Source organism: Mastigoproctus giganteus, chromosome 3, assembly GCF_048544385.1.
Source record: "Mastigoproctus giganteus isolate SK-2022 chromosome 3, ASM4854438v1, whole genome shotgun sequence".
NCBI classification, from domain to species: domain Eukaryota; kingdom Metazoa; phylum Arthropoda; class Arachnida; order Uropygi; family Thelyphonidae; genus Mastigoproctus; species Mastigoproctus giganteus.
Genome location: NC_143577.1, coordinates 240,541,031 through 240,556,902, shown reverse-complemented (window position 1 = coordinate 240,556,902; position 15,872 = coordinate 240,541,031). Strand labels below are relative to the sequence as shown.

The 15,872-nt window shown below is 39.7% G+C and overlaps 1 protein-coding gene across 1 annotated transcript in view; it reads right to left on the bottom strand.

Moving 5' to 3' along the window:
* Nucleotides 1-9,734, bottom strand: part of LOC150088947 (uncharacterized) — a 66,862-nt gene extending 57,128 nt beyond the window's left edge. The window contains exon 1 of the mRNA XM_090370960.1: nucleotides 9,349-9,734. Coding sequence (XP_090227086.1) covers nucleotides 9,349-9,423 — 75 coding nt within the window. The 5' untranslated portion in view covers nucleotides 9,424-9,734. The remainder of the gene's footprint in view (nucleotides 1-9,348) is intronic.
* Nucleotides 9,735-15,872: the final 6,138 nt, after the last annotated feature.

The following is a 15,872-nucleotide window of genomic DNA, read 5'->3' as shown; positions in this document are numbered from 1 at the left end:
TTGTATTGTTGAGGTGTGGTGGGATCACGAGTTTGGTTGGAGTAGGGAACATTATTGAGGGGGTAATTCTAATTTCATAGTTCCCACAGACTGTCAAGGCTTTGACATGCACAGTTCACGGTCATAAATAGTCTGAAATTCGTGTTTTCATTTATTACTACCATAAATCGTGAGGCTCAACTGATTTTATTAGATAAATGGTTCAGTTCATTACTTTGGTTATCTCCATCGTAACTAGACTCCATCCACAGTTTCACAAAATGGTTTTCAAGGTTCTAAGATCCATATCAAAGCGCTAAATTGACATTAAATTTTTAGCTTGTTTTGTTGGTCCCTGAGAAAGTTTAGGTTAAATTTCAAGGTTATACCTGCCCTTCCCACTCCCAATTCACTTCTACAGGAACATTGCTATAATTTTGGAACAGCAATTCCGATCCTTTTCAAAATTTCGAGACTCTCTTAGAATATTCTTAGGGACCTATGTACCATATCACGTCGATAAGTTAACCCACTTCTCCTGTGCAGTACGTGTTGGATGAGTTTTGCTTTCAGATTTTAGATAATCATTTTTATCCCATGACTCCATTAGCATGTCCCTGGAATGAGATGATCCTTATCTATTGTCATCAATTATCTATTATCAGTTCCATCGTAAATAGCGACATCTGGGCTTGCCTTATCTCGATGCACCTCACTGAACTGTGACCGGCAATTATTGGGTGTTTAAAATCAAAGACAAGAATTTTATCTTCTTTGGAGTTCGCTTCCTTTTGCAAAATTATGGATATTAGCCCTCTTACACCCCCACACTAACGCTGTATCTAAAAGGGGTGCAAATGCTGTATAACATACATCCGTTACTCTCTAAGGATAACGCACACCACGTAAGCTAATGGAGCGATGCTAAACTCCCATTTGGGCTGTTGACAGCTCATGTGGCTGACAAACAGACGGACAAGGCCTATTTCAGCCTCTCAGTTGTTTCCTAGTTCTTCGCGTGAGGGCTCATGCTCTGGTAAATCACAGTCGCACGAGCTTTGTGGAGTTACGGCAGTTTCATTTAGAGGTCATCGACTTGAGCTATTGTCCACCTACCTCTCAAGGGGTCGGCGTCCGTCAATGATCATGATCCACCTACATCATTTCTCCTCTCCCCTGGAGCTTCGTGAAAAGTGCTCAAAAACGACGAAAGATGTAATCAAGGGGCTGAAAGGTACGATATCTTAAGGGAGTGGCGTTTTCATCATATTTTCTCCGTACGTTAGCTTCCAGGTGAATGGCCTCTCTGATACTTGGTAACAACATTTATAGATCAGCAAACGTCCAGTGATGGAGTTGAGAAATGAAGCAAGGTTAAGTCGAGAATATAATCATCTGAGGATGGCACAATTCTGACTGTGTGCAAATGCAACATGCAATTGGGTCCATTAATGGCACATTCTACCCACGCTACTTCTAAATATGAGAATGTTCCTGTATTTAGCCTGGGCTTTTCTAGACGATGTAATTTGTAGTGAAAAACTTTGTAATAATTTACCTAATTTTTAACTTGACCTATTTAGGGCCAAACTATATATATTGCTGTAGTTTTTCTAGGGAGTTTTAAGTACTACTTAGCGCTTCAACAAACTGGATCCATCCTGCAATAAAACAGAGATGATAGACTTACTCATTGATTCAGTTGAATATTTTTGATTACAAATCAACTATGACCTTCTTTTCATCAGACTCGCCAAAAGAAGGGCATAATAAAACATATCTTCGACCTTTTTCCAACCCTTTTATTTCCCTTGAGAATTTAAACCGGAAAGGGTACATTAAAGAGTGTAATCGATGATCAGCGTTGACCCAGAACTAGTGATTCTGTTTTGTGATTCCCTGTGTGATGACGTTAAACTCTCCACCCCTTTCACAGTGTCACTGACCTGCTGTTGATTGCATGGAGGGGCAGGCAACTTGCTGTTCTACTTGGTTCGATGTAGCGTGTCCGGATGATAGCAAAACATGGTTTCTTTCTCTCTATCTCTGTCTAACCACCGGGAGTTCAGATGAAAGGTGGTAAACAGTAACTAGGAGGCCTTTAAGAAACAAGGTGCAATGAAAAGAAAACTGAATGAGCCAAACATAACTCTTTGGGTCTGAAAAATTGATTCTTTTAGCCTACTTTCCAAAAATGGAAAGAAAGTAGGCTAAAACACTTATGAGATCACAGTGAGTATAATCTTTCTCTAATAACCTTTGAGTGTACAATAAGGTCCAAATGAATTTACAACATAGAACTGGCGAGTACAACACTCACTGGCCAGAAAATTAGAAACCTTTATTCAACATCCAGAAGAGGCCATCTTTTATCCGAATTATAGCCCGTACACTTCGTGGCAAAGATTCAACTGGATGCTCGAAGAAGTTCAGATGCAGATTTGACCATTCTTCCATCACGATATTTGCCTTAACTTTTGTATTGTGGTCAGTAGAGAACTGCGTAGCCGAACTGTCCTTCCAACACTTCCCAGACATTTTCAGCTGGATTCAGATCTGGAGAATTAGGCAGCCAGGTAGCATCGTTGGAGATAACCCGACATTCTAACGGTATGAGCGGACCCAGTCCATGCCAACAGAATATATCCCATACTATCCCCAGCCATTTGGACACGAGAGAGTCTGGATGAATGGCTTCATGAGGTTCCAGCTGCATTTTCACCCTAATATTGGTACAAAGGTGTAAATCGAGACTCATGAGATCCACATGACCTTTTTCCATGTTCCTGAGTCCAGACTTGGCACTAGAGGCACTACTCCATTTGAATCTTTCGATTTTTTGCAGAAAGGAGTGGCTTCTTTTGCAAATGCCAGATTCATCAACAGCCACTGCACAGTACGGTTGGAAATGGGTCTTTTTGCTTTTAAATTCTCGTGGCAAAGATCTACTAAGATCTAAAAAGGAATCTTGAAGCCACCAGAAAGGAATTTGTGATCATATCATGACAACTTTTGCATATTCTACTTTTAATTATTTGTTGGATCCAATTGCAAAACGAGACTAATTTTTTATCCAGTGAGTGCACGTTAAGCTTTGGTACGGCTTCAAAGCATCTCCATCTAAACCTTGAAAATGTTTTATTACTTTCACTCACTGTAGAGATCCAATTATTCATTCCTGTCATGGGTGTCAACTAATGAGGCATCCAAGGCCTCGACACCGCAGGAAGTAAGTTATGTCCTAACAAGGTGAAATATTTAGCTCGAATTTCAACGCGTACATCCCTAGGGGATGGTTTTGGAACGCAAATATTCGAAAGGCGTTTGTTAAAATTATTTCAGACATTCACGCTAGGGGTGGGAATAACTCGTGCGTTCGATATTGGAGTTAATTTTCCACAAATTTAGATGCCAACTTTTACTTTGTGAAAGAGAAATTAGCATTGTCCCATCAACATTAAGCAGTAATGGGGACTATCTGATTTTTTCCCCTCTTGTCTTCTTAATTATTTCCTCCATGGTACGTCGGTTTTAGGTGTTCTTTTAAGGCCTAATGGAAGATTGCAATCCCCCTCAGATGTGGTTCGTCAGCTCCCGGATGTGAGGTTCTCTTTAACATTCTTTATCGGCAGGACACTGCACTGTCGTGTACTTCCAAAAGATCAGGCTGCAGATTGAAAAAATTTCAACTGACAACATTGTGGAGAGTTATTAAGATTAAAGTAAGAAATGGTCAAAGATTAAGTAAACGAGAAATTGAAAACACAGATTACTAATAAGTTAAAATAAGGTGTGTGATCACGAAAATTATTGGATTCGTTTCTCGTTTTGAAAGGATGAACTTGGTCACCTCGTGGCCAAGTTAATCGTCCTGGACAAAGGTTGCATGGCTTTTTTCCACCAGTTCCAGTGTTTCATCCCACAAACATACGCGATATACTGATGCCTTAGAGGCTTTGGTGGTTATGAACAACTAAACTATATTGACAAAAGTACCCGGACACTCCAGGGAATTGGGCGAAAATTAACCATATCCACCATCCACCTGTCCAGAATATATGCAATGGATATATACTTGTAGACTGTGGCTAAAGCTCTTACCAAAGGAAACGTCATGATTATACTATACCTGGAAAACTTTCTGGACAGTTCTTTCTACATCCTGTGGCAGCAATATAGGATGGCCCTTTTTTGTTTTCAGCACCATGTCATATTGCAGAGCCTATAGTAACTTGGTTTGAAGATATGGGTGTGCAAAAAGTTAAGCCCACTGAACACGTTTGTGACGCACTGGAACGTGAGCTTCATGGTAGGACAACACGCTGTAATCAGTAAGTGAATGGACCGCTGTGTTGAAGGAATGGATCAAGCTTCTTCCTGTTTTCTCCATCAAGACAATGCCAGGTCCCATACGGTTAATATTGTTCAGGCATTGATCACTGCCATAAGTATCGAGGTTCTGCCACATCCCCCTTATTCTTCGGACTTAGTCCCGTGTGATTTCTTCCTGTTTTCACATCTGAAGAAAGCTCTGAGAGGCAAGCGTCTCGCGCAGACTCAATGATGCTCGCAGAGCCACAACTGAAGCACTTCCAGTCTTTTGAAAAATGGCTTGCAAGAAGCAGTTAATGGGTGAGTACATGGCGAAAGTGTGCAAAGTTCAAGGAAAAGTATTTCGAGAAGGAAAAATCCATAGAAGATTCAGATGATGACAATTAAGATCCAATTATTGACAGATGTGGACCCTAGTTTGCAACCATTTTCAGTTTACTTCCATCAAGTTCTTAGTAGCACCTTAAAATTTAAATTTTTATTAAGCCTATATCTTTTTATCGAGGGTAGAAAATGTTTTCCTGTTCAGCTCTAAAATACCTACAGAACAATCCCAATATTCTTAAGCAGGTTATTTGGGCACATCATGCAGGGAAACACGCCATCCCCTGTTATGACTATTATCCTACAATTTATTCTAATGTCCTTCGCAAGCATACAATCATGTAAAAGAGAGAACGACTTAAAAAGTTTTTTTAGCTATAAAATGATCATAAAAAAAAGGAAGAAAAATGTCTTAAATAGAACACGGAAATACATCAAAACTTGAAACCATTTCTTTGTTCCCACTCCTATTTTCTTTTCTTTTTTTATTTTTAATCTTTAGATGAAGTTAAAGATGACGTCATTGCATGGATTTCTAAGAGTATTGCGTAAATTTTATCTGATAGTGTAATAACTCCATAATCATGATAAGATGCTGCAATTCTTGGCAGGAAACAGTTTATCAAAATTATACTTAAGAAGTTATTTCGAAATTCTTTATATGCCTGGCACGTAAATTAGTTAATTATTAAATTATTTAACATAAAATATCAATTAAGAACCCCATTATTTATTTTATAATTGACTTCCAGACGTTGGTGATAGTTTTCCCATATTTACCGTATTTTATAGACTATAGGATGCACTTTTATTCTGAAAATAACATATTAAACTTTAAATACGTTCAGTTGTTCTCGACACTGTTCCACAATTTCAGAAAGTACCAATACCTTAATTTCTATTTCTTTTTAACTTCTATACACTGCCCAGTCAAAATATTACGACCCCCTACCTAATAGTGGATGTGCCCTCCTCTTTCCGGCAGTATCGCTGTCACATGGAGAGGCATAGACTCTATAAATCCTCTGAATGCTGCAGGAGGTATGTTTCACCATATCGCCAGGATCTGTCGATGCACATAATCCCAGAGATGTTCTATGGGATTCATATCCGGAGAATTCGGTGACCAAGGTAGCACCTGAAAGTCACTTTCAGCGAACCTCTCTCGAACAATACAGGCAAAGTGGCAGGGCACATTGTCCTGCTGGAACACACCTGTGCCATCCGAGAGATAGTTACCATGAAGGGGATGCACCTGATCAGCCACAATGGAATTACAGTTCAACTTCACCTTCCTTGCTGATTTTCAGCATTCTTCCTCCTTGCTATTTCTTACTTGACTGACTTTATGCTGTCCTCTCTCTCTCTCTCTCTCTCTCTCTCTCTCTCTCTCTCTCTCTCTCTCTCTCTCTCTCTCTCATCTTTCTTAAGGGTGCTCTCCCACTAGTGGCTTCTTGCCCTTGTTCCCATTGGGTCCTCCTTCCTCGAGGTCCCAGTTTTGTCTTTCCCTCGTTTCCTCCTTCCCTATGCGTCCCTGTACTGACCTAGCCTGGCTCCTCGTGACGTAGACGGATGCTGGAATACCCTTCCTGATGAGGGCATTCCAGTAACTAAGAACAAGACGAACACCACAACAACCCTCTATCCATGATACCACACCCTCATCTGACCTTGGCCGATTTTGCTTCTTCACAATGACACTTTTATGCGGCTTTGTGTGGTACCACTAACAAATACACAATAGCTCCACTAGTTCAACTTCCCCTGGTACAATGGATAGATCATTTTTACCATTCAGAGTGCATTCTACAGATATATGAGGGCTCCAAAGATGCCAGGAGAAAACATCCCCCGTACTTAAACACTGCCACCACCTACCTGTTTCTGTTGGATCAGGATATGTGAGTGCTTTCTCCCTGCAGTTCATCACTGTACATTCCATCTACCATCCACATGGCAGAGTAGGAAACTTAATTCATTGGATAACATTTTTTCCATTTGCAATGGTCCATGACGCCTTTAGGTGATCTTAAGCATGCGCGTGCCTACTCTGGAGATCCATACGAAGGAGAGTTCATTGGATCATGGTCTTGGCAACACCGGTGATCATCCCCTGTTTAAAGTCCATGGTCAGCCGTTCCACAATTTTCGATCTATCGATTCACACAAGGCGGGACAGTCTGTGTTCACCATCAACGAATCCTTGGCGCTATCCATTGCTCTGGAGACTGCACTTTAACTGCGCGGGCATTGCACAAGATTCGCAGATTAATACTGACACCCTTCAACCGGTACCCAATAATCATCCCTTTTTCGAAATCCGTCAGATCACGTTCCTTGCCCATGTCGATCAAGGACTATATTTTTTCCTTTATTCTAAACTTTCTGAATAAATTCTTACTAAATTTTTATAAATATTGATCTGAGAAAAAGCAATGGGAATGAAATCGAATAGAAATTAGAATTAATATAATATACAAATATATAGAGGTCACTAGTTTCGGAGACGCTAGTGACCTCTATAACAAAGGAAAGAAATATTATCTGTTGAGTCAACGTGGTGAGTTGTGGGAAATTTGTTCTATTTTAATAAATTTCTCTTCTTCTCTATTACCGGTATAGAATTTCAGCAATTCTGGATGGATGCTGGTACCCTCAACTGTGTGGTAGTTTCGACCTGACCCAAATAGCAGTTCCTGCTTCTTTATGTTAATTGAAGCCTTTCCAGTCCTTTGTGACGCCGACAACATACCTCAAGTGACGTCTACAAGAAGGGTCAAGGATCTATTCGTTCTACTGCCTCATTGAAACCAATATCATCAAAGACAATTTAGCATGACGTCACGCCCACTTCTTGGATCAAGTGTTGAGGTCAAACGTTAAATTCAAGACACAGGCTCGTTTTTATAACCAATTAAATTCATTGACATTGCAATGGAGCAAAAAGATTGGAAAAAATCAGGACATCGACCCCCATAAAGAGAAGTTTAAAGAACACGTGCATCGCGATTGTTTTGAAGAAGAAAGAGCCAGAAACAGGGTATTCGTTTTTAATTTGTCTTCTAGTATGGAAAATAAACTGATTATTAATAATAACTGTTATTATTAATTATTTATTTTTCTAATTTTTAATTCGTTTTTCTTTTCTTTAAAACTGTAAATAGCTGTATCAAAAATGGATGGCTAGACACTGGTGGGTTTTAATTACAAATGAGGAAACTGATTCGGTCAGTTCAGGTTCTGAACCGAGTTACAACTAGATTAAACAGCTAGTCGAATATCAAACATATATGTTTGTGGGAGACTAATTAGGGGGCTTCTTTAACCCAAAATTAATAAATTAAAGTTTGGTTTGTACCCTTGCTAATTACTGACTTTTTGGTATTCATAAGAAAATAAGAGAAAGAACTGAGGAGAATAGAAGAAACGTACTAGGAGAATAAGAGAAAAGTAGCTTTATTAGGCACCTTGCAAAGGTTATTGTCTTCACCATGTCCGTCTGTCCGTTCACATGTAATAAGTCGACTCCTAGTAGATGGATTTTCATGGAATTTTTGTTTCTTTTTGTTTGGATGTTATTCTCTTAGGAAAAGTCAAATTGACACCAAATTATCAGCCCTATCAGTCCCTCGGATGGTTTTAAAATCAATTCCAATTTGATATCTCCCTTAGTTTTTCCCTATAAAAATCTATATTATTTTTGGATGTGGAGCATTACACGAGAAGAAAAAGTCGAGTCAACATCAAACCTGCAGCGTATATTTCGTTGGTCTCTTGGGAGGTTTCAGATCCAATGAACTGTTTTGTAAATCCCAGCTCATGGCTACCCATCACGTGATAAAGGTATGGTAAACATACCTTTATCTCAAGATGTAGCCTAAGATAGAGAGAAAGAAAGCTGGAAACGGAATGCCAACAAGAGAGATAGAAAGAGTACCGAACTGGTAGTTAAGGATACAAAAGGGTATGCTTAGAGAGACTTCAGTTCTCCAAATTGCAGTCCAATAATCGAATATGCACTTGGCGACTACATCAAAGCATTTAAAGTTTAAAACAGTTAAGGGGAAGCCCATCAAAAAAATAGGGGCCCAAAAATATAGAATTCAACAATTTAAATCCAACAATAAAATTCTACAATAATTTCTAAATACAGATGTCTAAGATAAATTCCTTTCTTCGGCTTTTTTGCTCTTTTCCAGATGACACAAATTGAGGAATTTTTACCAACAAAGACTCTTCAAGAAGGGAACAAACTCTGGCCCATTTTTATACGTTGACAACTTCCACGTTGACCTACATCTGTTCCTAGGCAGAAGATAGTATAATCTCTTAAGTGCTAAAGACCCACTACATTTATGGTGAAAGGATGAAATGCAGATGGAATAGAAAAGACGATAGTCAAAGGAATAAAGGGTAGCAGAGTTAGTGGAATCGTCGTGCTCCCCATACCGGGTGGAAAAGACTTCAGTTCGAGTCTCGTGGATGACGTGAGGAATTTTTATGGGCCTTTTTCACAATGTGGCCAAGTTAATCGGTTTCAGAAAAAGCATGGTTTTTGTTCAAGAAAGTCGAGTTTTTCATCCAGAAAACAGAAAATCCATCTTAGAACACACAATTTACAGACAATATGGTTTAGTCGCTGATGATCCTAAAACCCTACAACAACAACAACAACAACAACTTATTTTTAACCTATTTCTTTTTCAGACTTACCCGCAGCAACACTCCAAGGAGGACAGCAATGGGCACTGAGGGAAATGTAGTCCTGCTTCGTAGCCTTCGCTCCATGCTTGCTCCAACTCGACCAGTGCAGGGTGCTGAGCCAGTTACGGGACGACAGTGGAGCAAGCAAAGCGTATCTTTGCCGAGCGGGTTACGGTCGGGCGACCTCTTAGTCCTCCGTAATCCTCAAGGAGACATGTTGGCCCGGGGTTGTTGCCACAAAACGCAGACGAAGACGACGAAAGGGGTTTAAATCGACACCAAATGGCGATTTCGCGGAGTCACCTCAACAACTTTGACACACACTCGAAGAATCCACATCGTAACACCTGTGAAAGGTTGCGCAACGAGAGGCGGACAAATGAACGGCCGTAACACGCTGCGCGAGTTTAGTTCCGCTACTGGACTGTGGTTTAAACTTTCTAGCGTTTTCCCCGTGCACGTTGTGGTGACGTCACGAACACAACTGCTTCCATTGGCTACGCGAATCAAGCTGTGAAGTCTGATGGCCAGACGAGCAGGTGTGTGTGTGTGTGAGTGAGAGATGTTTTCGTTCTGATGCAGTGAGTGTGTGTGTGTGTGTGTGTGTGTGTGTGTGTGTGTGGTGGGGGGGCGAATTCAGACTGGCCGGCCCCTAAAGGGGGCTCGTTGAGGAGAGAAAGTGTACACGGAAATATGTTTTACTTCGGTGTTTGTTTTTGTTGGAAATGTCTCTGAAAGTTTAAATCGAAATGGGCAGCTGGAAAATTTGTCATCAGCTAGAGAGAGAGAGAGGGGTGGGAGCGAAAATAGTAAACAGAAAAGAAGAGAAGATCGTAAGAAAGGAAAACAAATAGTGCAAAAGATGGAGGACGGTGAGAAAGAAAGAAGAGAAGACAGTAAGAAATTGAGAAGAGTGAGGAGTAGAGAAAAGAAAGTAGTGGAACTGGCTTGAGAATTAGAGAAGAGAAGATAATCAAAAAAAAAGAGAGAGAAGCGAAAATGGTAAAAGAGAGAAAAATTGTGAAAAAGATAGGAGTTAGTGAGAAACAGAGAAGAGATTACGGTAAGAAAAAAAAACAGCAGAAGAGAAGAAAATGAAAGAAAGAGAGAAGACAAGCGAGTAAGAAAGAGAGAAGAGATGATAGTGAAAAAGAGAGACCTACTGTAGAGAAAACAAGATAGTAAGAAAGAGAAAATAGGATTATAGTGAAAAAACAGAGCAGTAGAGAATACAAAATAATAAGAAAGAGAGAAGAGAAGAGAAGAGAAGATTGTAAAAAAAAGACCAGAAGAGAAGAAAGTTAAAAAAAAATAAAAGAAGATGGTAAGAAAGAAAGAAGAGATGATAGTGAAAAAAGGAAAGTGAAATGGAAGAAGAGAGAAAAATTGTGAATAAGATATGAGTTAGTGAGAAAGAGATAAGATAGTCAAAAAGAGAACAGAGAAGAAGATAAAGAAAAAAAAGAGAAGGAAATATACTAAGAAAGAGAGAAAGAGAGACAAGACAGTAAGAAAAAGAGAGGAGAAGATAGTGACAACAGCGAGAGAAGAAGAGAAGATAGTCAAAAAAGAAAAGAGAAGAGAAGAAATTGAAAAAATAGAAGACAAGATAGTAAGAAAGAGAGAAGATAGTGAAAAAGAGAGAATAGAAAAGGAAATAAAAGAGCAAGAAAGAGAGAAGAGAAGATAGTTAAAAAAGAGAGCAAACGAGAAGGAAATGAAAAAAAAAAGAAGATAAGATAGTAAGAAAGAGGGAAGATAGTGAAAGAGAGACTAGTAAAGAAAGCAAAAGAGTAAGAAAGCGAGAAGAGAAGATAGTAAAAAAGAGAGCAAAAGAGAAGACAAGATGGTAAGAAAGAAAGTAGGGAAGATAGTGAAAAAGGAGAAATGAAATGGAAGAAGACAGAAAATTTGTGAACAAGATACTAGTTAGTGAGAGAGAGAAGATAGTCAAAAAGAGAACAGAGAAGGAGACAAAAAAAAAAAGAGAAGACAATATACTAAGAAAGAGAGAAATAAAGGAAAAAAAGAGAAGACAAAATGATAAAAGAGGGAGAAGAGCAGATAGTGAAAAGAGAGAGTAATAGAAAAGAGAAAATAATGATTAAAAAAAGAGTGTAATAAAAAAGACAAGACAGTAAGAGAGAGAGAAGACAAGTAAGAAAAAGAGAAGATAGTGAAAAGGAAAGAAGACAAGATAGTGAAAAGAGAGAGTAGTAGAGAAGATAAGAGATAGTGGGAAAAAGAGACAAAGTTATATGAAAAAAGAAAGAGAAGCGAAGAATATGGTTATACATTTATGGCGCAACCGAATTGGTTAACGTATATTGGGGTAACTATGGCAACAGTGCACATGATGTTATCGGATTTGGGGTGGGATATTCTTAAACGTGTGGCATCACAGCAATGTATTTGAGAAGCACTGTAGTATTTAATGGTGCGGTGCGTTATATGGACTTTTCCCGAATAGAATGTGTTTATTTGTTTATTTTGTCAACTCCACGTTTTTATCTATAAGGTGTACTCAAGGCTGTTTATGAAAACAACTGACATACTCTTGATGAACAGCAGCAAAATACTGAGAATTGCATTCACCATGAAAATTTGTCATGTCTGGACACTGAGTGTCCTTTAAAACTTCAAACTGACTAGCCGCTAAGCAAGGAGTTGTAAGATATTCACAAAGTTATCAAATATTTTTTTTTGCCATGAAAGATACACCTTAGTTCACTTGATTACTACCAGAGGGCAGTTGTTACACTCGAAGCATTTTTCCAAGTTGGAAAACATTTTGCAGCTCATACGACTATGTTCAATCAAATGCAAGGCAACTTCCAGCTTGTGAAAAATGTTCGTTATGTGTAATCCATTATGTCGATTGATGCCATGAAAAATATTATTGAATCAATAGCTCCTCCTGGTGGTGAGAGATACATCCCACATGCCAAGTTGTAATTTGTTCCATTGGTGTGTAGGGTAGTCGAATTCGCATCTTGAAAACGTCCACCAACCTTTGTTAACAGCATCAAGTTTTGGGACTTACACCAGTCCCCTGGTCACACGATACTCCAACCACGAAAAAGGATTTGGGTTTTACCATAAACCAAATTTTATGAATTTCAATTGATCAAGTGAGGTGAAAATAGCAAATACACTAACGGACAAAAAGTTAAGGTTACGTGTCTGGTTTCTATCACAATTCTTCTCTTGTATTTTCATTTTCGATGGCCGTTTTATAAAAGAGAGTTAGAAACATCAACTGGTGGTGTGCGCATGTACCAGATGCTTATCATGAACTGAAGATTAAATATTCTACGCAGACCTTCCACTTCATGAATAATTCATGATGCTTCCTGTGTATACATAGACAGGTATTATCAAGCAATCAAAGATGCAGCAAACTTCATAAACATAAACAAAATCAACTACAAGTAGCTAGTAAATAAACATAAATCAACTTCATATAATACTTAACGATTATTGGGAGTAGCGCAATAAAAATATCGCGACGTTATCAAGATGTGTGGTGGTGATAAAACAAAGATTTATAATGGTCAGGACAGTCACATATTTATGGGAAGACGTTCAAATGCTCTCAACCGTGGGCAGGTTATAAGAGAAACTGGTTAATCCCGCTATTCAGACTCCAAAGACCTCCTCGTGCCCCTGAAAAGGTTAAGCAGTGCATTCTACTGCTTTGAAAGCAGTTAGGTACTCGTTTCCCAATCAGAATTTTTATCCTATGTGGTACAACACCCTATCCTGAGATATTTTGGTTTAGACATGATGAAAGAACCAAAATAAGTTCGTAATCTGAGCAAGCGGAAGAATCCCATCAGAATTCAACTTGCTCAATCCATTCAAGGCCTTATGCACTTCAATCAGATCGCCTCACAGGTGCCTAGTCTCCAGAAGCTGCAATTTGCGGAACTTAAGCCTTTCTTGGTAAGGCCACCCCCTTCGTTCCCCTCACCAATCTTGTTACGCTTCTCTGTACAGGCTCAAGCAACTCTACATCCTTCCTAAAATGAGGTTTCCATACCTGTACGCAGTACTCAAGGCGTGGCTTTACCATTGCCTTATACAAAGGGATAATCACCTCTTTTTCCCTACTAGCAAAATTCCTGTATATTATTGACAAAACCCCATGACCTGTCCTGGCAGCTTGTCTGCATTACGCAGAAAACTTCCTATTTGACTGCACAATTACTCCCAGATCTTTTTCATTTTCTACCACCCTAAGTGTAGTACCATACAGTTGGTAGATTTCTCTGGACTTACTTCTACCCATATGCAATACTTTGCATTTGTCAATGTTAAACTTCAATTGCCACTTCTCAGCCCATCTGCCCAAAATTTCCAGATCCTGTTGCAGTAGCACACTGCCATTACTGTCATTCACAACCCTGCCAGCTTTTGTATCATCTAAAAACGTCGACATTAACCCTGATATAACTTCATAAATATCATTGATAAATAAACAAAACAACAGTGGGTCCAACACCAAACCCTGGGGGACCCACTGATAACATTAGTCCACGAAGAGCAGCATCCATTGATTACCACTTTCTCACACTCAACCATCCTTTTAACAGTAGTTGGTGGTTAAACCATGGTTGGTTTAACCACCAACCATGATGGTTAAACCAACCATCCAGTCAAATTAGTCAGATAAGACTTCCTCTTAACAAACCCATGCGGTGTCTGAACTATAAGCGCAGTCTTGTCTAGGTGGTCCTGGAATGCTTCTTTAACTAGTGCCTCCATTAACAGGTCTGTAATTACTCATGTCGCCTTTTGTGAGTTGGAGACATATTTGCCCGTCTATAGTCCATGGGGACCCCCTGAGTCCAAGGAAGCTTTTATAATTATGGCTAAGGGTTTGCTTACTTCCTTTAATGGGTAAACTGGAAGAAGGCTTACAGGTAGATGTCATCTACAACCAGCTGAGTTGAGACTAAGGCTTAAACGTGAACAGCTGCTAAGCAGGCCTCAACGCTATGTTCAGTATAGATTACATCACGTTTATGTTAACGAAGTTTTTCCAATATTTTATCCTTTAACGAACGATATGCCACAGGGCTTCACCCTTGCTCCTTTTCTGTATATTAAATACTATTTAGTTTCAGACGTTGTCTATTAAATTATTTTCCTCAGTAGATGCATTAAACTTTACGCTGAAGTGCCCTCTAGCCTACAGTGTGGCTTTGCTTAACCATTCAAATAATTTGCACAATGAACACTAATTTGGGGATTTTTCTTTCTTCAAAATTGTAAAACTTCAACCTAATAATTTGGATTTAACTCAAATTTATGTCTAAATGAAAAAACCAGCACATTTTGCCAAGTTTAATGGGTAAGTTAACAATTTTATTAAGTTTTTGTTTGTATATATATATATACACACTGTACTGCCACTTTATTAGATATACCCCTGCTGTGCACACAAATGGTTTGTCCCACAACGTTGCAAGTCACATGACCACAGTTGTGGATATAAATGCAGCAGAACAACCTTGCTAGTATCAGTTAAGCGTACAAACCGTAGCAAGAATGGGGAAAAGGAGTGATCTAACGGACTTCAAACGTGGCATGGTAGTATGTGCAAGATGTGCTGGACAAAGCATCTCTGAAACCGCAGTTCTCCTGAACTCTTCACGCACCACAGTTTCAAAGGTGTATCGAGAATGGTGCAACGAACAGAAAACATCCTCTCAACGGCACTCCTGTGGAAGAAAATCGCTTGTTGATGAGAAAGGGCAGAGGAGGATGGCTAGAATTGTGCAAGCAAACAGATGGGCCACAATGTCGCACATCGCGTCAGAATACAAAATATCGCAATGAACCACTAGTCGCACCTTGTCGCGAATGGGCTACAACAGCCGACGGCCACATCGCGTACCTTTGTTATCAGTGAAGAACAAGAGAGCACGACCTCCTGTGGGCACAGCAACACCAGCACTGAACTATCGAGGATTGGAAAACAGTTGCTTGGTCTGACGAGTCGAAGTTCCTTGGTGCGTCATGTTGATGGAAGACTCAGAATTTGGCGAAAACAACATGAATCCATTGACCCATCATGTCTGACGACTACTGTGCAAGGTGGTGGGGGCAGTGTTATGGTGTGGGGAATGTTTTCTTGGCCCATGTTGCGTCCATTGATACCCATAGATTCACGTCTGAATGCCACATCGTACCTAAACATCGTTGCTGACCAAGTGCATCCGTTCGTGTTGACAGTTTATCCTCAGTCAGATGGTTACTTCCAGCAGGATAATGCGCCGGTGCACAAAGCTCGAATCACTATGGAATGGTTCCAGAAACATGACAATGACTTTTCTTTGCTGCAGTGGCCCGCTCAGTCCCGGGATCTGTCCTATTGAACATCTTTGGGATGAGCTGGAAAGGGCTGTTCGCTGCAGGCCTACACCTCCGCCGAATCTCAAGGAACTGCGTGACACACTCATATCTGCATGGTACTCCATTCCTGCACAACGTTTTCAGCATTTTGTTCAATCCATGCCTAGACGAGT